General features: G+C 34.1%; 1 protein-coding gene across 2 annotated transcripts in view; it reads left to right on the top strand.

Annotated features, from left to right (window-relative positions):
* The first annotated feature begins 17,200 nt into the window (after positions 1 to 17,200).
* The window catches only part of LOC142236865 (uncharacterized), a 34,412-nt gene continuing 26,121 nt past the window's right edge, over positions 17,201 to 25,491 (top strand). For both annotated transcript variants that reach the window (XM_075308144.1, XM_075308143.1), the window contains exon 1: positions 17,201 to 17,530. In XM_075308144.1, the coding sequence (XP_075164259.1) occupies positions 17,528 to 17,530 (3 nt within the window). In that variant the 5' untranslated portion in view covers positions 17,201 to 17,527. The remainder of the gene's footprint in view (positions 17,531 to 25,491) is intronic.

Below are 25,491 nucleotides of genomic sequence, written 5' to 3'. Positions count from 1 at the left end.
TTATTATTTTTTAATAAATTTTCTTTTCAATTAGACAGAAATTATTAACTAATTTGTTGTAATTACTAAACTATTTTAGTTAGATTTTTTAATGTAAATGTGCATTTTCTTTCATTATGTTTTCACTTTTTCCTGAGCGTTCTTTAAAAAAAGTCGGGCAAATGGGAGATGCCCTGTCCGACCAAATATCGAAAAATGAAGTAGTGTATCTTTGTCTAGACGACACCTCTAACCTTCCTTGAAAATTTCACCTAAATCGAAGAACTTTGGTGCAATTTTCAATAGGGATAGGTCCCCCTCCTCGACTAGATGTCAAAAAATGAGGTACACTTTTTTATACATATGATCACCCCCTAATTTCAAGTAAATCAATTTATTTGAAATGGTCATGATTTGTCGCCAATGATTTTGTTAATTATTTTTGGTTCATTTTTTCTTCTATGAGAGGGTGTGAGTGAGTTCTAATTAAAAAGTACACCAGGGCATTAAATTTTCCTGGTTCTAAAAAAGCTTCGTGAAAATCTTAAAATGAGGAGTATACTTTAGTTCAATTTTCGCACGAGATAGTTCATTCTTGCTATAAAACAGTTTACTTTTTTCTGTGTGGTGTTACACAACTTTTTCCTTCATTTCATTTTCGCCCAAATGATATTGTCAGTCCAAAGTTTAACAACAACAAATAATATTGTGAGGGATTTATGACCCAAAAGCTATGACAGAGTCCTTCATATTTTGCAATCAATTCAGAGAATGTTGCACCATTTATTCCAATCGAAATTGCCATAAATTTGAACCGATTTCAGGGGGCGGCCTTGAGCAATATTGCCAAAGACACCATGTGTTTGTGTCGTCTCCTTCTGGGTGTTGCAACATTTGCAGGGTATAATAAAAATACATATCAAACTATCAAGAAAAGGGTAAGCGCGTCGAAACGAAAACACCAGTGACTCAACGACTTTTTTATTTTCACCGGTGATAGAGTATTTGGGAAGTAGTGATACTAATGCAAGGGGAGAGTCGCTAATAGAGTTTATTTTGCGTACTAACCTGGTAGTTTGCAATAAGGGAGATGCACCAACCTTCGTCACCAGGAACAGACAAGAGGTTTTGGACGTAACGTTGACCTCTCCGGAACTGAATGATAAGATATCTGAGTGGCAAGTTTTGAGGGAACATAGCTTCTCAGATCATCGCTACATCAGTTTCAGATTGGCTGTTCGTACTTCAAAGACCATATTTCCGCCAAATGTTAGGAAACCTGATTGGAATAGGTATAGGGAATCGTTCAATTTGATGATACCGGAAGTGCCGGAGACAAATATGAGCACTGTGCAAGATATCGAACACGCAGTGGAGCGGATTACTAAGGCCTTCAACATTTCACTGAAAGCTGCATGCCCTAGAGGAAAGCCAAGGGGAAAAAATCGGCCGCCATGGTGGACTACGGAGTTAAGTAATATGAGGAAATCCTGCAGGAAGCTCTTTAACAAAGCAAAGTCCACAAGAGCTCCGGAGGATTGGGACACTTACAAGATGAATCTGAGAGAATATAAACGAGAACTGAGAAGGTCTCAACAAAACTCTTGGGATGATTACTGTAGCAGTATTGAGAATACGTCAGAGGCTTCCAGACTACGGAAGGTACTAGCATCCACTAACACCGCTCCAGGTTTCATTAAAACATCGGAGGGAAATTGGACAACGTCCAGTGAGGAGACGTTGGAGGTACTTTTGGACACACACTTCCCTGGAAATCAGACGGTTGAACCATGTTCCGGCGGTGTAACAGAGGCTCAGCGATCATTTCCTATCGAGGAAATTGTGTCGGAATCTAGAATAAAATGGGCTTTAAATAGCTTTGGACCATTCAAATCCCCCGGACCTGATGGAATTACTCCGGCGGAGTTACAGACAGTGGCTGAAAGAATTATCCCCTGGTTGACGGTGATATATAAAAAATGTGTAAACTTAGCATATATTCCAGAAAAGTGGAGGGAAACAAAAGTCGTCTTCATACCTAAAACAGGAAAAACCTCTCACTCGAGTGCGAAGGATTTCCGACCAATCAGCTTATCCTCATTCCTACTTAAGACCCTGGAGAGGATGATAGACATGTATCTTAGAACTAGCGTGGATTCAGGTTTGCTCTCGAAACGACAGCATGCATACTCGAAGGGCAGGTCTACTGAGACCGCATTGCATGAACTGGTCAGCTTTATTGAAAGCTCACTATCTGTCAAAGAATACACAATCGTGGCGTTTCTAGACATCGAAGGGGCGTTCAATAATGTCCATCCGAGCTCGATATTAAATGGACTGACAACTCTGAATGTTGATCCAGGTATACTTAGGCTGTTAGACGAACTTCTAATGAAGAGACGTATTTCAGCCACACTAGGGCAAGCAAACATACAAAGGTATGTGAAAAGAGGCACTCCCCAAGGAGGAGTTCTATCACCTCTTCTTTGGAATGTGGCTATAAACAACCTTCTGGTTTCTCTAGAAAAAGAAAGGATAAAAGTGGTGGCATACGCAGATGATGTGGCGCTAGCAGTCAGGGGAAAATTCCCATCCACAATCAGAGATATTATACAGAGAGCTCTCCGGATGACTGAGAAATGGGCGAAAGATAATGGTCTTGGTGTAAATCCAGCAAAGACAGAAATAGTCATGTACTGCAAAGATCGCAAAACTCCCACGGTTAGGCCCATTTCCTTAGGGGGTACTGAAATTCCCTTTGGTGAGTGTGCAAAATACCTTGGCGTTATTTTGGACAGGAAGCTGAATTTTAGGCTTAATATTGAAGAGAGGGCGAGAAAAGCCACGGTAGCTTTGTACTCGTGCAAAAAGGCAATAGGGAAAAGGTGGGGACTAAGACCAAAAATTGTGCATTGGCTATACACGGCAGTGGTTAGACCTATAATGCTATATGGTGTTGTAGTCTGGTGGCCGGCACTTCAGAAACCGACTTGTTTAGATAAAGTTCAGCGTATGGCGAGCTTATGTATCTCAGGCGCATTTAGTAAGACAGGAACAGACTCCCTTAATGTCATGCTACATCTATTGCCTTCAGACATTTTGGCCAAACAGTCAGCAGCAACAACGGCTGTGCGGTTGCGCGAGCTATCGCTGTGGTCGGAAAAAATGTACGGTCATAGTTCGGTCCTCAAAGTAATGCCAGATGTGCCTAACGTAGTGGATTACACCCTGGCAAAACCACTTTTCGACAAAAAATTTGAAACTCTAATTCCCAACAGTGAGGCGTGGTGTACACAGACCCCGGGGAATAAAAGATATATAGATTTCTATACTGATGGCTCCAAATTGAATGGACAAGTGGGGTTCGGAGTATATTCTAAAGATCTGGAAATTCGAATAGCGAAAAGATTACCTAATCACTGTAGTGTTTTTCAGGCTGAAATATTGGCAATAAGAGAGGTGGTGAATTGGCTGAGAAGTAATGTTCCAACAAATATTGGCATTAATATATACTCAGACAGTCAACCTGCAATAAAATCCTTGGACTCTGTGTTCCTTAACTCAAAAACGACCATAGACTGCCGCAAATCTCTCAACGAGATGGCTGAACAGTACAATATTCACCTAATATGGGTGCCTGGTCATAGGAACATACCGGGGAACTGTGAAGCAGATGTGTTAGCAAGGCTAGGAACTACCTTACATATTCCAGGGGAACTAGAATCTGTTGGTATGCCTCTGGCCACCTGCAAGCTCTTACTGCGTGAGAAGGCTGTTATGATGGCCAATATTCGATGGGAAAATTGCAAGGGTTGTAACGACACCAAGCAAATATGGCCCCATTTAAACTTAAACCGCACACTAGATATGCTAGTGTTCTCAAGGCGTCAGATATCACTCCTAATATCTGCTATAACGGGTCGCTGCCTGATAGGCGAATTTGCAAAAACTATAGGTGCGAAGTATAATGACTATTGTATAAGCTGTCATGACGTGGAGGAAAAGGAATCAATTAAACACCTCTTGTGTGAGTGTCCTGCTTTTTTTGTAAGGCGTAAGCGAATTTTAGGAGCATATAGCTTTAGATTACTGGCTGACCTGGAAAACGTTAACTTAAGCAGTTTGTTAATGTTTTTGGAGCAATCTGGTTGGTTCCACAAAAGTAAATAATAGAGAAGGTTCAGTGGTTAAGACTAGAAGTGCCGATATGTAATAGGTACTTTTAGTTAAATGTGGTATCACAATGGACTGAATAGTCTAAGTGAGCCTGAAATTTAATCGGGCTGCCACTTTAACCTAACCTAACCGGTGATAGAGAATTTTGTACTGTGGTTACTTTTTACAAAGTCCGTTTTTGAAATTTCAACCCAATGTACTTTGGTAAATATAAAACCATAAATTCAGCAATTTCATTCATATATTTGCCACAGAAGGCAATATCATTAACATTTTTAATGAACTGCTTAGAATACTCGTAATTTGAATAGCTCAGAGATCTCTTACAAGTGAATAGAGCCAACTTGTTTTTTTTTTATACCCTCCACCATAGGGTGGGGGGTATATTAATTTTGTCATTCCGTTTGTAACACATCGAAATATTGCTCTCAGACCCCATAAAGTAGGTCGTGGTGAAATTCTGAGTCGATCTAAGCAGGTCCGTTCGTCCGTCCGGCTGTTGAAATTACGCTAACTTCCGAACGAAACAAGCTATCGACTTGAAACTTGGCACAAGTAGTTGTTATTGATGTAGGTCGGATGGTATTGCAAATCGGCCATATCGATTCACTTTTTCGTATAGCCCCCATATAAACGGACCCCCAGATTTGGCTTGCGGAGCCTCTAAGAGAAGCATATTTCATCCAATCCGGCTGAAATTTTGTACATGATGTTGGTATGTGGTCTCTAACAATCGTGCAAAAATTGGTCCATATCGGTCCATAATTATATATAGCCCCCATATAAACCGATCCCCAGATTTGGCTTGTGGAGCCTCTAAGAGAAGCAAATTTCATCCGATTCGGTTGAAATTTGGAACATGGTGTTAGTATATGGTCTCTAACAACCATGCCAGAATTGGTCCATATCGGTCCATAATTATATATAGCCCTTATATAACCGATCCTCAGATTTTACCTCCGGAGCCTCTTGGAGGAGCAAAATTGATCCGATCCGGTTGAAATTTGGTACATTTCGCTAGTGTATGACCGACAACAACCGTGCCGAAATTGGTTTGTATCAATCTAAATTTTGTCAAAAAATTATTTCTATAGAACATTTTGTGAACATTTTATTTAGATAGAAAATTTGTTAAGAATTTTATGTCTGTAGAAGCTTTTGTCAAAAATGTTAATTCTATAGAAAACTTATGAAGCATTTCATAGTTAGAGAGGAATATTGTGCAAAATCTTAAAAAACATCACGAATTCTACTAATCTACCAAACAGTAAAAAATCTGCCATTTTTGGTTGTATATAGCCCCCATAAAAAGTGACCCCCATATTTCAATTCTGGCTCTATAATTACCGCACAAAATTTCATATCGATTCGTAATTATTCCTTACCTATATATACCGGTCAAGAACTGAATACATACACACAAAAAATTTTTTTTCTGAATCAATCACGAAATTAATTGATCCAATTAATTTTTTAATTGAAATGTCTTCAATCACAGAGATGATAGATCAATTAAAAAATTAATTGACAGTCAATTAAAAATTGGTGTGATTGATTTTTATTTCAATTAAACAATTTGTTGATTCAATTAAATTTTTAATTGAATATTTTTTAAAACTCAATTAAGATTTTAATTGGACAAATTTTCGTGAAATTTTTTTCTGTGTACAATCGACCTTTCTTTTGTTTACTATATATCCCGCCTGGACTAACTTACAGCTTAGAAGATAATGTTAAAAAGTTTTAAGATGCCTTAACATCGGCCGCAACCCAAGTAATTTAATTGTGGATGACCGTCTTTAGTAGAAGTTTCTACGCAATCCATGATGGAGGGTACATAAGATTCGGCCTGGCCGAACTTGCGGCTGTATATACTTGTTTTTATTTAGCATTCAGAGAAGTCTGAGAGTACAAAACCAAAATAATATATGAAAATATATTTTCTATAATAAAATGTATGTGGTCTACATTTAAGCACGTTGCGGTAGTCATCTCCTGAAAATGTGACCATTGATTCATCTTCATCGCGGAAAGTCAAAACTGGTTTGTCATGCAAAAAAGTGTTTGTCATAGCTACTCAATGCGTACAAGTTACAAGGTCCTTCATGAATTTCCACATTTCTCCGCCGTGCCAGTCCTTGCAAAAGCCTTTCTTCGAAAAGTCTTGCATCCTCCGACGCCTTGCGACGAACCGCTTCTAACCTTACCATTTCTGAAATTTTCCTTTCTTCATATACTTCCTTCGTTTGGGCATTCAGATCTTCATTCTTCTTCGCCATTTCTTCTTCTTTTGTGATTCAAAACGGACGGGCAGACATCGCTAGATTGACTCAAAATTTCATCATCAACCAAGAGTATGTCTGTCTATGGTAGAGGGTATAAAAATAGTTCAAATAAAACAATAGTTTGTATGAATAAATAAAATTATGTTTGTGATACTAATAGTGCATTCTTGCACCCTCAAAAAAAAATCGCTTCTTTAACATATGTTCCAAACATATTTCGCAGGAAGCATATATATATTATTGGATACTGCCGAAACATTAATATGTTTCTTTTATGTGAACATATTATATGTTTGGAAGCAAAATATTATATGCTTGGAAGAATTTTTCCCAAAGACGATTGCGCTCATTGCCTAACATACTCGTAATTTTCACTTCCACGAAATATATTAGTTCTTGGCACCTTTTTCTGTAATACAAATAATGTTGAAGAAATTATTCACTTTCATAAATTTTTTAAATTTTATCTTTTGCCTGCACGGAGAATCGAACCGAGGACCATACAATTTGTAAGCCAACACACTATCCACTGGGCTACGTAGCTGTTATAGTCACCAGTAGATAATTATTGTTATAAGTTACATTTATATAGCATAGTTTGCAGCGCCCACGAGCCCATGCAAACATAACATTATTTAACAGAAACATACATTTGTTTGCCACGTGGAGCAGTGGTTAGCATGTCTGCCTTGCATGCAAAGGGTCGTGGGTGCAATCCCTGCTCCGACCGAACATTTTTTTTTTAATTTACACATTTATATTTATACTATATTAAATTTTTATAATGAAACTTCGAAATGTGGGTTATTAAAGATTTATAGTCAGTAACAGTGCTTTATATAAACGAAATTGACTGATTTTTGGATAAAATATTATTTTTTTTTTGCAAAAATAACAACTTTGTAACAAAAAACTGTTTTTGGTACAAAACTTTAAAATTTGGAAGGAATTAAAAACTCTAACAAAAGAAGAACGTGGAGTCGAGTATAAACATACATAAATAATTTTATAATATAAACATAAACTTATTTAGGCGTGAACAGTTTTTTACTAGTATTTAACACCATCGCTCTAAAATGCCTTTTATTATACCCTCCATCATAGGATGGGGGTATATTAACTTTGTCATTCCGTTTGTAACACATCGAAATATTGCTCTAAGACCCCATAAAGTATATATATTCTGGGTCGTGGTGAAATTCTGAGTCGATCTAAGCATGTCCGTCCGTCCGTCCGTCCGTCTGTTGAAATCACGCTAACTTCCGAACGAAACAAGCTATCGACTTGAAACTTGGCACAAGTAGTTGTTATCGATGTAGGGTTATCGATGTGGGCCATATCGGTCCACTTTTACGTATAGCCCCCATATAAAGGGACCCTCAGATTTGGCTTGTGGAGCCTCTAACAGAAGCATATTTCATCCGATCCGGCTGAAATTTGCTACATGGTGTTGGTATATGGTCTCTAACAACCATGCAAAAATTGGTCCACATCAGTTCATAATTATATATAGCCCCCATATAAACCGATCCCCAGATTTGGCTTGCGAAGTCTCCAAGAGAAGCAAATTTCATCCAAGCCGGTTGTAATTTGGAACATGGTGTTAGTATATGATCTTTAACAACCGTTCCAGAATTGGAGCCTCTTGGAAGAGCAAAATTCATCCGATCCGGTTCAAATTAGGAAAGGGGGGTTTTAGTATACGGTCGCTAACAACCATACCAAAATTGGTCCAATCACACAAAAATTGGTCCATATCGGTTCATAATCATGGTTGCCACTAGAGCCAAAAATAATCTACCAAAATTTTATTTCTATAGAAAATTTTATCAAAATTTTATTTCTATAGAAAACTTTGTCAAAATTCTATTTCTAGAGAAAATTTTGTTAAAATTTTATTCGGTTCATAATAAAGTTTTCATCATTTTCAAAATTTTATTTCTATAGAAAATTTTGTCACAATTTTATTTCTATAGAAAATTTTGTTCAAATTTTATTCGGTTCATAATCATGGTTGCCACTCGAGCCACAAATAATCTACCAAGATTTTATTTCTATAGAAAATTTTGTCAAAAGTTATTTCTAAGAAAATTTTGTTAAAATTTTATTTCTGTAGAAATGTTTGTCAAAATTTTCTTTCTATAGAATATTTTGTCAAAATTTTTATTTCTATAGAAAATTTTGTGAAAATTTTATTTCTATAGAAAATTTTGTTAAAATTTTATTTCTGTAGAAAATTTTGTCAAAATTTTATGTCTACTTTGTCAAACTGAATTATATACGTATTGGATCGATCTTTTTTGATTTAATATATACCACGTATGGACTTACATACAATTTAGAAGATGGTGTTAGGAGGTTTTAAGATACCTTGCCATCGGCAAGCGTTACCGCAACTTAAGTAATTTGATTGTGGATGGCAGTGTTTAGAAGAAGTTTCTACGCAATCCATGATGGAGGGTACATAAGCTTCGGCCTGGCCGAACTTACGGCCGTATATACTTGTTTTTCTTTAATAATTCATTTTAAAGAAAATAAACTTTTTAAATTGTTTTAGCTGCAAAACTCGAACTTAATGCCCGTCAACTCCTCGTGGACTACTTATTAATAAAGAGGATCTAAACTTTGTTTTTATACATTTTACTGTGTAATTTTTCACTATTTCCTCCTTATTTCATTTTACTGTCCCAACTCTAAAAAGAGTATAGTGCCCTTTCGTTATTTTTATGAAGACCCCTGATTTCTTTTATCGAACCAAGAAAAAAATTGTGCCCATAATGCCAAAATGATCAACACAACACATGTCCACACATACATAAAATGCTGCTCTCAAGGCGAAAAAATATGCTGTTTGTTTTTCAAATGTTTATTCTCTTTGTTCCGAATGTCTATTCTCTTTATTCAAATTAAATAATATTTATGGCCTTTTCATAAAACTGTTTTCCGAAACAACATACAAGCAGTTTCACAGAAATAGTTCTCTTTTGATTCTTTCGCTGTGTTATGTGATTATGTTGATTTCGTCAACTCTCCCGGTTTCCATCTCTATTTCTTTCTCTATACTCTCTCTGTCGCTTTGAATAAAATATCACAACATATGTATTTTTAGTCGAAATTTGTAAATTTATATATGTTTGCATTCACACATATGATTTTTATGAAATATTCATGCCCCAAACATAATATATTCTAACATATTAACATAGATGTCCCAAATATTTAGTGTTAGTTTAGGAACATTACATGTTTGCACCTAAATATATTGTGTTTTAAAATTGTACCCGAAACACATTTTGTTTATATCGGAACATATGAAAAACATATTTTTCTAACAGTGTGATATTAAATAGGAATCACATTTTGGATTTTTGAACAATGCATTTTAGTCCGTTCACAAGAATTATGCTTGCTAGCAACAACTGCATTGCAATCGGCAAAGAAACATTTTCTGATGTTTCACAAAATACATAACTGACCTACCCAATAACATACAATTTCGAATTGAAACAAAACATTACGTAGAACCTGTACAAAAAAAGAAAAAATAACATGCGAAATATTTTAAGACGAGAAACATTCAAAACTTGTACAATCACCTACAGGCCACATATTTAAATCAATTAATTAAACCATATTTATGTTAGATGCTATAGCCCTATGTCTATGCATATTAGTACTGTAAATATGATGCCAGTTTTGCTTTTAATTTCTGCTGTCTTTTAATGGAATTAACCTTAACGCATTAAAATTCGAATACCAATGAAATTTGGATAAAGCCGTTTAACATGTACCATTAAAAAATACCCAATTCTAAGACTAAGTAAGTGATTCGATAAATACAAAAATAAATTTCGTATACAAACAAGAGTTTTTATGCAAATCCCCAGATAACAAGAATGTCAAATTAGCATTAAAATGAAACGCTGTATATGAATGGAGGTTCGTCAAATGAAAATTTATCAAATTATAGCCATACAAAATATTACTTTTTCAGGTCTTTTACTCCAAATTCGATCAATTTGTTTTTGCAGATGACATAGCAGAGATGACCTGTCTGTCATTGCTACCAGCTAATTTATGGTCAGGGTTAATATAATTTGAAGCAAAGCCAAATGTAAAGCCACGAAGAAAATGTGATAATTCGCAAACCGTTGTAGTATCTCTTCCTGATTCTGATGATGTTCGTCGTCCACATTTATCCCCTCTCAGTAATGCTGGTGAAATTTCTGAGTCTTTCAAAACTTATCTAAGTGGTTTCACCATGAAACGCCGTTTGGACTCAACTACACAAAAAAAAGTAAGGAAAGTCTAAAGTCAGGCGGGGCCGACTATATTATACCTTGCACAACTTTGTAGATCTAAATTTTAGATACCATATCACATCCGTCAAATGTGTTGGAGGCTATATATAAAGGTTTGTCCCAAATACATACATCTAAATATCACTCGATCTGGACAGAATTTGATAGACTTCTACAAAATCTATAGACTCAAAATTTAAGTCGGCTAATGCACTAGGGTATGTTAAAAAAATATGAGAAACATTTAAATATGAAGCACTTTTAAGGAAACTTCGCAAAAGTTCATTTATGATTTATCGCTCGATATATATGTATTAGAAGTTTAGGAAAATTATAGTATTTTATTTTATTTATTTAACTTTATTAACAAATAATATGAAATTATTAGTTAATTAATGTTAGCTATAGCTACATAGGCCTTAAGCTTAACATATAGTTAGGTACATAGTTGGTAAGTTAGATTTTAGTTTTGGTTATGTCTTAGATGTATCTATACAGGTTTGATTCTTTTAAAAATTTTAATAAAATGGATACGTTATGTGTAGTAGGATTGGATATAAAGGGGATATCATTGGCTTTTAAATGCTCTTGAACGAACCTGTATGAATCTCTTAAATTAAAATTCTCTGTTCCTATCAAAGGAGCTTTTAAGCCCTGCTTTGCTACATTATCTGCGAATTCATTACCTGTTATATTGCAGTGACCAGGGGTCCAAATAAGTACAATTTTAGGATGTTTATCTATCAATTTACTTCTTATGTAATCTGTGTAGAAGTCGTTCGCAGTAATATTCATGATCCTTTTAAGGGCGGACAGTGAATCAGAACAAATTGCAAATTTCCCTCTCTTGGTGGAGACTATCTTAATTGCTTCGAATATTGCTATTAATTCAGCGGTAAATGTTGAAGTGTGGTTAGGAAGAATTGATGTTTTCAAAATACTTTGGTTCCCTACTACGCTGTATGACACACAATCCTGTGATTTCGAAGCATCTGTGTAAAGAAATTCGTGGTTAGGCATATCCTCTTGGCTTTTCTTATGTAAAGTTTCAAATAAAATTGGATTATGTTGAAGTTTGTTATATCTACTAAGGGTCAAATCTACGCATCCTGACATTAGAAACCATGGAGGGAAGCGTTTCAGACGGTTAGTTTTGGGTAGTACTGGAAATAGACCTAGTTTTTTACATTCTTCAGTAACCCTATAAATCACTGATGGTATTCTAGGTACTTTTTTTCTATTAAGGCATTTCCGAAGAACTATTCTTAAAGGATCATTGGGTTCATATAAGTAGATTCTGGCTTGCTTATATAACGATAATCTAAATTGTGCAGTCAAAGGCAATATATTGGACTCAATATATAGATTACTAGTAGGAGTTGTTCTAAACGCTCCGAAGCAGAGTCTAAGAGCAGAATTAATTACTGTGTTGATTTTATTAAGATAAGACTTAGGGGAGGAACCGTAGAAGGGAAGCGTAAACCGTATACGAGATAGAATCAATGCATTCACAATGGATATGAGTGTGTCTGTACTGCAATTGTAGGACTTGCAAGCTAAACACTTTATAATGTTCAAATGTTTTTGAAGGGAGCCAATGAGTTTGTCAATATGAGTACTCCAAGAGTATCTCTTATTTATATGCAAGCCAAGAATCCGTAAGGAATTTGCTTCATTTAGTGTGTAATCAGAAGATTCTAGTAAGCATACGCAAGATTGTTTGCGGCAGATGTGAATAAATTTACATTTTGTAGAGGATAAGGAAGCTCCCGAAGTAACACTCCACCGTTGGATATTATTGAACGTTTCGTTTAGGTTAATCCGCGGATTTTTCTGTTTATTGGAAGAAACAATAATGTGAAAGTCGTCAGCAAAAGCGGTAAAATCAATTGATTTGTTCATGCGGAAGATTTTGCAAAGTTTATCATATGCAATAAGGAATAAAATAACTGATATCGGAGATCCCTGTGGTATTCCGTTATAAATTGAGTGAACATGGGAGTAGAACTTACGGATCCTTACGGTAAATCTTCTGTTCGACATAAAGCTGATGATATAGTTAATTATCTTTGGCCCAATTTTCCAATCTACTAGCTGTTGAATTATTGCATGTATGCCTATCTTATCGAAAGCTTTCTCGAAATCCAAGGATATTATAGTAGTATGCTTCCTCTGTGAAAGATTTTGGGAGACAATACTGTCAATGTATAGCAAGTTATCGATTGTAGATTTCCCCTTCTTGAATCCAAATTGTCTGTTATCGATTAAATTCTGGGTGGAAACAAACCACCAGAGGCGATTGGCAATCATTTTGTCCAGGGTCTTAGCAATAGTAGAATTTAAAGAAATTGGTCTATATGAATTTAGGGAAGTCTTATTTGAACTGGGTTTTAATATTGGAACGACAATACTGGTCTTGTATTGTTGTGGAATATAAGTTTCGAAAATATTTTTAAAAAATTTAAGCATTCGATCCTTCATAGAATGGGGTAAGTTCTTCAGCATGGGGTATGAGATCCTGTCTAGACCAGGAGTTTTACCTTTAGCTTTTTTCAAAACTGAACAAAGTTCATTTTCGTTAAAATTATCCTCCATTATCATTGCTTGAGGGCTAGGAGTGTAGGTAACCTTGTATTGTAACATATTCTGTTTCGATTGCTGAAAAGCCTGGGAGAATTTGGAATCTGTGGAGTTCTCGGACCAAAATCGCGCAAATTCGTTTGCGATATCAACGGCTTCCGTAAGATTGTTCAGAGGGTCAGTATGGGAAGCAATGCAGTGTATGGAATGGCTGGCTGTGCAAATTTTCAACTAAATTGGTGTTAAAAATTGGGCTCTGTGGTCATATGAGTGTAAATCGGGTGAAAGCTATATATGGGAGATATATCTAAATCTGAACCGATTTCAACCAAATTTGGCACGCATCGCAACAATGCCAATTCTACTCCCTGTGCAAAATTTCAACTAAATCGGAGCAAAAAATTGGCCTCTGTGGTCATATGAGTGTAAATCGGGCGAAAGCTATATATGGGAGCTATATCTAAATCTGAACCGATTTCAACCAAATTTGGCACGCATAGCTACAATGCTAATTCTACTCCCTATGCAAAATTTCAACTAAATCGGGGTTAAAAATTGGCTTCAGTGGTCATATGAGTGTAAATCGGGCGAAAGGTATATATGGGAGATATATCTAAATCGGAACCGATTTCAACCAAATTTGGTACGCATAGCTACAATGCTAATTCTACTCCCTATGCATAATTTCAACTAAATGGGAGTTAAAAATAAGCCTCTGTGGTCATATAGAGTAAATCGGGCGAAAGCTACACTGTTAGAAAAATATGTTTTTCGTATGTTCCGATATAAACAAAATGTGTTTCGGGCACACTTTTTAAACACAATATATTTAAGTGCAAACATATAATGTTCCTTAACTAACTCTAAATGTTTGGGACACATATGTTGTATGTTAGAACATATTATGTTTGGGGCATGAATGTTTCATAAAAATAATATGTGTGAATGTAAACATATATACATTTACAAATGTCGAGTAAACATATATATGTTGTGATATTTTATTCAGAGAGCGAGAGTATGGAGAAAGAAATAGAGATGGAAACCGGGAGGGTTGACGAAAGATATCAACATAACACAGCGAGAGACTCAAAAGAGAGCAACTTCTGTGAAACCGCTTGTATGTTGTTTCGGAAAACTGTTTTATGATAAGGCAAACAATTTGGTATGCTTAAGTCTAAATATTATTTAATTTGAATATTAGTAGAGTAGAGTAAAGAGAATAAACATTCGGAACCAAGAGAATAGACATTTGGAAAAAAAACAACACGTGTTTTCGCCTTGAGAGCAGCATTTTATGTATGTGTGGACATGTGTTTTGTTTATCATTTTGGCATTATGGGCAAAATTTTTTTCTTGGTTCCAAGCTAAAAAATTTCGTGGAAATGAAAATTATGTGAGGGAATGAGCACAATCTTCTTTGAGGAAAATTCTTCCAAGCATATACTATTTTTGGGCTCAAAATGCTTCCAAACATACAATATGTTCACATAACACAAACATATTAATGTTTCGGCAGTATCCAATAATATATATGCTTCCTGCAAAATAAGTTTGGGACATATGTTAGAGAAGCGATTTTTTTTGAGGGTGTATATATGGGAGCTATATCTAAATCTGAACCGATTTAAACCAAATTTGGCACGCATAGCTACAATGCTAATTCTACTCCCTGTGCAAAATTTCAACTAAATCGGAGCAACAAATTGGTCTCTGTGGTCATATGAGTGTAAATCGGGCGAAAGCTATATATGGGAGCTATATCTAAATCTTAACCGATTTCAACCAAATTTGGCACGCATAGCTACTATGCTAATTCTACTCCCTGTGCAAAATTTCAACTAAATCGGAGTTAAAAATTGGCCTCTGTGGTCATATGAGTGTAAATCGGGCGAACGATATATATATATATATATATATATATATATATATATATATATATATATATATATATATATATATATATATATATATATATATATATATATATATATATATATATATATATATATATATATATATATATATATATATATATATATATATATATATATATATATATATATATATATATATATATATATATATATATATATATGGGAGCTATATCTTAATCTGAACCGACAAAATTTTGCACACTTGACTACACTACTAATGTGAGCCACCGTGGTGCAATGGTTAGCATGCCCGCCTTGCATACACAAGGTCGTGGGTTCGATTCCTGCTACGACCGAACACCAAAAAGTTTTTCAGCGGTGGATTATCCCACCTCAGTAATGCTGGTGACATTTCTGAGGATTTCAAAGCTTCTCTAAGTGGTTTCACTGGAATGTGGAACGCCGTTCGGACTCGGCTATAAAAAGGAGGTCCCTTGTCATTGAGCTTAACATGGAATCGGGCAGCACTCAGTGATAAGAGAGAAGTTCACCACTGTGGTATCACAATGGACTGAATAGTCTAAGTGAGCCTGATACATCGGGCTGCCACATAACCTAACCTAACCTACACTACTAATTGTACTCCTAGTGCAAAATTTCAACCAAATTGGGGTAAATCTCTGCCTACTGGGGCCGTATTAGTTCATATCGGGCGAAAGATATATATGAACCAATTTCTTCCAAAATCAATAGGGTTCTATTCTGACCAAAACACATACTTGTGTCAAACTTGAAGTCGATTGGACTAAAACTGCGACCTAGACTTTGATTACAAAAATGTGTTCACGGACAGACGGACATGGCTATATCGACTCAGGAGCCCACCCTGAGCATTTTTGCCAAAAACACAATGTGTCTATCTCGTCTCCTTCTGGGTGTTGCAAACATATGCACTAACTTATAATACCCTGTTCCACAGTGTGGCGCAGGGTATAAAAACGATTTCTTTAAAATTTAAGATTTATTTCCAATTTTTAAGGACAAATTGATCTTTATATGAAGATTCCAATTGTTAAGAATCTCATAACCCTTAGAACAAAACGCCTTTAACTTTTGGTCAATGAGACTTTGTGTCATAGGAATTTATCTTTATTTCTAAGGAAAACTCGTAGTCTTATTTTAAAAACAAGAAAACTTTTTTACTTAGGACGATATTTTTTCAGTGCACAAGGTAGCATAGTTTTGCCATAAAACATTTTACTGTTCATTGGTGAATAGTATTTTTAGCATTTTAATTTTATAAACTCTTATTATTAACAAATTGATGATAAGAATTTAATATTTCGTTTAGTTCTAAAATTAACATAGCTAATAATAAAATTATTAAATTGCAGACAACCTGCTTTATCTATTAGTAACGAACGAATGTTTGCTAATTGGAACAATATTTTGCGAAGAGTAACCTCACCCATAATTATTTGAAACTAAATTTTTGCAAAATTTAAATAAAATGCCTATTGATGTGCTATTCCACATGCTTTGACAAACTTGATAAACGCTCCAGTCGATAATGAAGGGTAAAGCAAAAATAAAAAAATAAAATAAAAAAATGAAGCAACTGGTGTGTTCGGACAAGATAAGCGTGTTGTCGTCTGGTGGTGTTTTTAGCCAATAAACTTGGATTGTTGGTTAGCTTCTCACTTAACGGCTAGCTAGTCAATCGAATTTCATTACACTCTTCATCTTTTCCTTCTTGGTGTTGATGTTGTATCAAGAAGCAGCCAAATAAATGAAGATGCTACTCTCTGCAGCGACAATCTGATCTTCTTGATGAGTATCGAAGAGAGTGTGAGCGCGTAAAATTTTTGCGCGCTTAACTTGGTTTGATCTTCAATCGGTCAAAGTGTTACCTAGAGCCCCATCACAGTCAGTTGTCGCCCATGCTTATAGCCAAAAACTCACTCACACCAACCACCTGGGGTATATATAGAAAATCTCTAGGTTTAAAGCGTTTAGTTGGTAACCCACACTCGAACCTTAAAAGTGAAACCAACAGAGGAGATCCTCTTTTTCGTTTGTTTGTTTTGTTCTTTCCCACAAAAGATTTCTGGCCCAGCTAGAGGCACAGCCACGACCAATTTGATTGTGTGGACTTACAGAATCGATCGAGTTCAATTTGCAATATTGAATTCTGATACGATATTCGGTGTAACCAAAAATCGCATAAAAGAAGGATTACCTCCTCCAGTGACAATAGCTTCAAAACAAAAAGGATTACTCAACAGAACGAGAGATAGATAAAAAAAATTACAAAGAATAGTGCTCGATAATGGTAATAATTAATACAAATTATTAAATTAAAAAAAATATATATATTTGAAAAATTTGAATTAAGTGACAGTTAAAAGTGTATATCAAAGTAATAAAACATTAAAAAACAAAAACCTAAGAAAACGAATCTAACGATGAACAAACAAAAAAGAATCAATCATAAACTTATCTGTGAATTTTTGAAATTCCATCTATAAACTATGCAAAACACAACTTACTCTGCTAGCTCTTCATTGGATATCTATGCATTTAAATATTTACATTTTCAATTTATCCACTATAACTTACCTACTGTGCAAACACATGTTGACATTTAGCATGCAATTAAACACTTTGGTGTTTACCAAGCTAATAGTTATGAATACAAAAAATACTTGTAAACTCTATTAAGCAAGCCAACATCCTCGAACCAAAGACAAAAAATTTTAAAATAAAAAAAAAAAAACAATAAAAACATTTAATCAATCATTTGGCAATTTTACAAATCGCCCAAAATAAAAAAAATGTACAAGAAAGAAATAGCAAAAATCTCATCATGTGTTGCCAAATGCAGAGTGCTAAATTTGATAATTGTGCTGAACATTGAATTGGAAAATAACCACAAAAGTGCATATAATTTACTGGTTATATTAAAAGAAAAACTCTAAATGAAATCCCCCTAAATACAACTCTAAATTTAGAAGAAAAAAAAAACTAAAAAAAAACAAACACTCTACCATAAACATAGAATTTAATAAAATGCCAACACTTGTTGATCATGAACTCTGTGAAGATTTATCGTTGTTGCAAAATGTGTCAAATATTAAAATTTATTTTTTTTTGTTGCAATTGAATTGTATAAATTAAATTGCACTGATATTATGTATAAATCTAAAGAAAAAATGGTTATTTTAGTTGAAACGGACAAGAAAATTGGTATAGAATCCTTTTCTAGAATATTGTGCATAAGGACATTACACAAAAAAAAAAGATTTGAAAAGAGCAGATTCGATAAATATCGACTTGCATAAAGTGTTTTTATATTTTGAATAAAATTCTGCAAAATTAAGAAGCTTTTGCGTAACTTTGGGATAACTAAATTTTTCCATTTTCTAAACCAAAATATACTTCTTATATCCGAAACCAATTTTTTACAAAACTATGGTTCTGAACTGAAATAAAAATATGGTTCTACTTTAAAATAAAGAAATTTCAATGAAAAAAGTACATAATCTTTACTTTAAAAATGTTTTTCTTTAAATTTAGGGTGCGAATATGTGAAATTCGTGGCTCTCCGTTATAGTCGCATGTCTTTGAAGTAAGGTAAATTTTCCTAAAAGTAAAGAGCAATATTTTGGGTCTAAAGAAATAATCTAATTTATACACTGAAAAAAATATTGTCGCTAGGTCCAAGAGTTCATGTCTTTAAAATACGAATGCAAATTTTGCTAAGAAGACGCATTTCTCTAATATAAAGTTTTTTTCCTTGTCCAAAAGTCGATAAACTTTTCAATGAAGTCTTATTGTCCTTATAATTAAGTGATTTGACTTAAAAATGGGTATCATAACATGATAAGAAAAATGTTTGGGCTAAGGTCAACTTGACTTTAATAATTCAGAAAAATTCTTTAAATTTAATGAAATTGTCTTAAAATTTGTTGTCTTTTTGCATCTTTACTACAAAGCAAAAAATCGTTCAAAAATACGACATGTTTTTCAACACATTGTTTTAAAGAGCTTTTTTACTTGAAACATAGCATAATTTCTGCTGGAAATCGAGTCTTAATTTGGAAAACAAAGTTGTCGTTAACTCGTTTTTAAAGGACTTTGATAGAATATGAAGAAAAAAAAAACTGAGAAAGCGAAATTTTAAAATTTGTTTCCTAGAAGCAAGTACACAAAAATTTAAATACACAAAAATTTAAAAAATTTTAAATTTAATGAAATTGTCTTAAAATTTGTTGTCTTTTTGCATCTTTACTACAAAGCAAAAAATCGTTCAAAAATACGACATGTTTTTCAACACATTATTTTAAAGAGCTTTTTTACTTGAAACATAGCATAATTTCTGCTGGAAATCGAGTCTTAATTTGGAAAACAAAGTTGTCGTTAACTCGTTTTTAAAGGACTTTGATAGAATATGAAGAAAAAAAACTGAGAAAGCGAAATTTTAAAATTTGTTTCCTAGAAGCAAGTACACAAAACCCAAATTTAAAAGAGAATTGTGTCTTAAAAGTATCCTTACTTGTATTCTCCGCTTCTTTGGCTCGGAATCAATGCCAACATTTTTAAAGTAAAGAAAAAATCTCTGGAACCGGGCATGCTTTTTTTAGTGTATTGTAAAGATAAGAAGTATATACGGACTTAAGTTTGGCGGGGACAAATCTTAAATACCCACCATCATGAATCAAATATAGTTGTTTCCTGTGAAAACGTTTCGTAGTAGCGGGTTATTTGAAAATATATACACTGAAAAAAATATTTACGAGATATTAAAGATTACGCAACCTAAATTTTATGATGCGAAATTTACAAAATATTAAGGACAAATTTCTTTAAAATAACAAAATTTTAATAAAAATCAGTATATACAGCAGTAAGTTCGGCCGGGCCGAATCTTTAATACCCACACTGAAAAAAATATTGTCGTGAATTCAAAGATATCATGTCTTTAAAATACGAATGCAAATTTTGCTTAGCATAGAAGACGCATTTTTCTAATATAAAGTTTTTTTCCTTGTTCAAAAGTCGATAAACTTTTCATCGAAGTCGTATTGTCCTTACAATTAAGTGATTTCACTTAAAAATGGGTATCGTAACATGAAAGAAAAACTGTTTGGGCTAAGGTCAACTTGACTTTAATAATTCAGAAAAATTCTTTAAATTTAATGAAATTGCCTTTAAATTTGTTGTCTTTTTGCATCTTGACTACAAAGCTAAAACTCCTTCAACTATAGGACATGTTTTTCAACACTTTATTTTAAAGACGTTTTTTACTTGAAACATAGCATAATTTCTACTGGAAGTCGAGTCTTAATTTAGAAAATAAAGTTGTCGTTGACTCGTTTTTAGAGAACTTTGATAGCATATAAAGACAAAAAGATGAAAAAAACAAAAATTAAAATTTGCTTCCTAGAAGCAAGTACACAAAACCCAAATTTAAAAGAGAATTGTGTCTTAAAAGTATCCTTACTTGTATTTTCCGCTTCTTTGGCTCGGAATCAATACCAAAATTTTTTAAGTAAAAACAAAATCTTTGGAACCGGGCATGCTTTTTTTTCAGTGCACATCATGAACCAAATATTAGGGTTTCCTTTGAAATTTCAGGAGGGCTTGAGGACACTTCCCGAAGATAAATTTAAAGATTTCACCTATGAGTACTATATCAGATTCTGGATTTATAAGAACCATTTTTGTTTGAGTTTTAGAGGAATCATTAACATCTCTTGTAAGTGTACAAGAAAATTATAAAATAACGTTTTGATTTGAAATCTTAAATCTGTAGATTTTCACCCGAGAAGTAAAATCTGGAAATTTTACATTGAGTTTCAAGCAATTTTCATGATCAGTGCGCCTTCTACACCCTCAAGAAGTGAAGTCGGTCTATATGGAGGCATTACCAAATGGACCGATAAAAACTTAATCCGATACACGTTTTTGTGAGCCTAAAATACCAGAATATTTACAATTTCAGGCAAATCAGATAAAAACTACGGTTTCTATAAACCCAAAATGTAAAATCGGTATATCGGTCTATATGGGGGCTATACCAAAACATGGAACGATACGGACCATTTTCGGCATACCTTTTGATGGTCTTCAAGTACCTCTAGATTTTCAATTTCAGGCAAATTGGATAAAAACTACGGTTTCTATAAGCCCAAGACCCCAAATCGGGAGGCCGGTTTATATGGGGACGATACCAAAACATGGACCGATGCTCACCATTTTTGGCACACGTCTTTACGGTTCTAAAGTACCTCTCGATTTCCAATTTCAGGTAAATTGGATAAAAACTGCGGTTTCTATAAGTCCAAGAAGTAAAATCGGGAGATCGGTATATATGGGGGCTATACCAAAATATGGACCGATACTCACAATTTTTGGCACACGTATTTGCGATCCTACAATACCTCTAGATTTCCAATTTCAGGTAAATTGAATAAAAACTGCGGTTTCTATAAGCCCAAGAAGTAAACTCGGGAGATCGGTCTATATGGACCGATACTCACCATTTTTGGCACACCTCTTTATGGTCATAAAATACCTCTAGATTTAAAATTTCAGGCAAATTGGATAAAAACTACGATTTCTATAAGCCCAAGACCCCAAATCGGGGGGTCGATTTATATGGGGACTATATCAAAACCTTGACCGATATAGCCCATCTTCGAACTTGACCTGCCTGCATACAAAAGACGAGTTTGTGCAAAATTTCAGCACGATTGCTTCATTATTGAAGACTGTAGCGTGATTACAACAGACAGACAGCCAGACAGACAGACGGACATCGTTATATCGTCTTAGAATTTCTCCCTGATCAAGAATATATATACTTTATATAATCGGAAATCGATATTTTGGATGTGTTACAAACGGAATGACAAACTTATACCCCCGTCACCATTCTATGGTGGTGGGTATAATAAAGTTTATAATCTTTGCTTCAAAAATTCTTTTCTTTAAATTTAGGACACGAATTTTGTAAATTTGCGTCCCTCCATTAAAGTAGCATGTCCTTGAACTAAGGCTAATTGTTCTTAAAGTAAAGCAACACATTTTTGATTTAATGAAATCGTCCTTAAATTAACTGAGCTATTGAAACTTTATATATAAGATAACAAGTAAGGAAAGTCTAAAGCCGGGCGGGGCCGACTATATTATACCCTGCACCACTTTGTAGATGTAAATTTTCGATACCATATCACATCCGTCAAATGTGTTGGGTGCTATATATAAAGGTTTGTCCCAAATACATACATTTAAATATCACTCGATTTGGACAGAATTTGATAGACTTTTACAAAATTTATAGACTCAAAATTTAAGTTGGCTAATGCACTAGGGTGGAACACAATTTTAGTAAAAATTTAAATATTTAAAATTTAAACCCTGTTCCACAGTGTGTCGCAGGGTATAAATATGGGAAATATTTAAATCTGAAACAATTTTAAAGAAACTTCGCAAAAGTTTATTTATGATTTATCGCTCGATGTACTACAAGTTTAGGAAAATTAGAGTCATTTTTACAATTTCTCGACTAAGCAGTAGCGATTTAACAAGGAAAATATTGTTATTTTGACCATTTTTGTCGAAATCAGAAAAACATATATATGGGAGCTATATCTAAATCTAAAGCGATTTCAATCAAATTTTGCACACTTGACTATACTACTAATTGTACTCCTAGTGCAAAATTTCAACCAAATTCGGCCAAAAATCTGGCTTCTGGGGCCATATAAGTCCATATCGGGCGAAAGATATATATGGGAGCTATATCTAAATCTGACCGATTTCAATCAAATTTGGCACACTTGACTATACGACTAAGTGTTATGTTTGTACAAAATTTCAAGCAAATCGGTATAAAACTCTGGCTGCTGGGTCCATATTAGTGCATATCGGGCGAAAGATATATATGGGAGCTATATCTAAATCTGAACCGATTTCTTCCAAAATCAATAGGGTTCTATTCTGACTCAAATTAGGAACATGTGCAAAATTTGAAGGCGATTGGACTTAAATTGCGACCTAGACTTTGATCACAAAAATGTGTTCACAGACAGACGGACGGACGGACGGACGGACGGACGGACGGACAGACGGGCAGACGGGCAGACGGACATGGTTATATCGACTCAGGGACCCACCCTGAGCATTATTGCCAAAGACACCATGTGTCTATCTCCTCTCCTTCTGGGTGTTACAAACATATGCACAAACTTATAATACCCTGTTCCACAGTGTGGAGCAGGGTATAAAAACGCTTCAAATATAGGGTATGACTTGTTTTGAGGATTTAGCGTCTTTGGTTTAAAGTTTTTTTTTTTTGGATTAATAAAACATTTTTTACTTTGAAGTATCCGTTATAATTTGGATTTTTAAGCTGACATTTGTTTGTACGTGAGTACCTTTATTAATAAACCGCGTAAAGAGAATGAAAATTTGATAAATGAGATCTGTATCCTAATTTCAATTTTATTGGTCCTTGATTTAAAGCCAGATAGGTCGCTAAAAAATTTCTTTATTTTAAAGAAGCCGCATCTTTGGCTCGGACTCAATACCAAAATCCTTAAGGGAATGTCAAAATCTTTGGATCTAAGTAAACTTTGAGTGTAGAATCACAAAAATAAGTAAAAATTTTTCAACAAATTCAAGAAAATTTATTAGACATAAATAATTTTTTTCACTTTTTAAAGAAAATTTTGTAGTTTGAAGGAAAAAATTGGAGTTCAAAATTGCAAGAATGTCTTTAGTGACATACGAAGTTCATGATGGACGCTGTTGTAGTAAAATTTACAAATTTAAATAAATAATGAACTATTTTGTGAGAAGTACGAATTTAGTAAATCATTTTGCTAAATTTGTGTATAATTTTTTCCCGTCTTTTAGTTCGTTTAACTAACGTACGCAAAAAATTATTAGTGTAAATGAAACTTTCTCCAAATATAATAATTTCATGAACTGAAATATAGTTAAATTGGCTTTAGTGAAATAGTGAGTTCACTTTTTTTTGAGTGTATAGAGTGATTACAACAGACAGATATTAAATATTAAATTAAATTAAATTGTGTTATATTGTAAAGTTTTATTAAAAAACATCGAATTAAAACTAAATTAGATTTAGAATAAAATTTAAATTTCACAAGAACCAAAGTTCATTTTGCTTCCATCAAAATTCTATTTGTAAGAGGTTAGGGCCTTACAAAAAACTTATTCTACTATATATTAACCATCGTCAGAGTATCAAAATTTTAAATTCATAGTGAATTTAAAATTACAATCAAAGATGAATTAAAATTAAATTCAAATACAAATCAAATTAAATTTAAATCAAAATCAAAACGCATAACATATACCTTCCACAATAATTCAATATAGTTAGTTTGGGAGCCACCGTGGTGCTATGGTTGGCATGCCCGCCTTGCATACACAAGGTCGTGGGTTCGATTCCTGCTACGACCGAACACCAAAAAGTTTTTCAGCGGTAGATTATCCGACCTCAGTAATGCTCGCGACATTTCTGAGGGTTTCAAAGCTTCTCTAAGTGATTTCACTGTAATGTGGAACGCCGTTCAGACTCGGCTATAAAAAGGAGGTCCCTTGTCATTGAGCTTAACATGGAATCGGGCAGCACTCAGTGATAAGACAGAAGTTCACCACTGTGGTATCACAATGGACTGAATAGTCTAAGTGAGCCTGATACATCGGGCTGCCGCATAACCTAACCTAACCTAACCTAATATAGTTCGCGCTAGTATAACACTCCTTTAATTCCAATTTAAAATTCGATTTTTGAAAGATTAACAATTTACAAATTTGGCATTCTAAACCAAAGAAAAAAATACTTTTCTCAGGAACGAAATTTTAGACAAACAAAATTCTCTTTACTTATAAGGTATTTTCTTTTAGACCAAACAAACTCAAATTAATGATATGCCATCCAACGATTATCTCTAATTCTTTTTATTTGCCTTTAAAGAAAATCCTTTAGTGTCAAAAAAGAAAACTTTGCTTGTCTCAAACTTCGTTCCTCAGAAAATAAATCTTTTCTTTCAGAGTACATTAAACGCATTTATATGTGTCAAAAAGCCATATCGCGCTATTTCGATTGGAATCGAGAGATTAGTTAGGAGCAGGAGATGTGTAAAGTCCTTATGTAGAACTAAAAGATATTACATTTAAGATCTTGTGGAAATTGGAAAAAAGTTGAATTTTCAAGATGTAAAACCTAACCTGTATAGAAATTCCGAAGACACATCA

Source organism: Haematobia irritans, chromosome 4 (assembly GCF_050003625.1).
Source record: "Haematobia irritans isolate KBUSLIRL chromosome 4, ASM5000362v1, whole genome shotgun sequence".
NCBI classification, from domain to species: domain Eukaryota; kingdom Metazoa; phylum Arthropoda; class Insecta; order Diptera; family Muscidae; genus Haematobia; species Haematobia irritans.
Note: the sequence above shows the minus strand (reverse complement) of the source record. Positions and strands in the feature narration are given on the sequence as shown.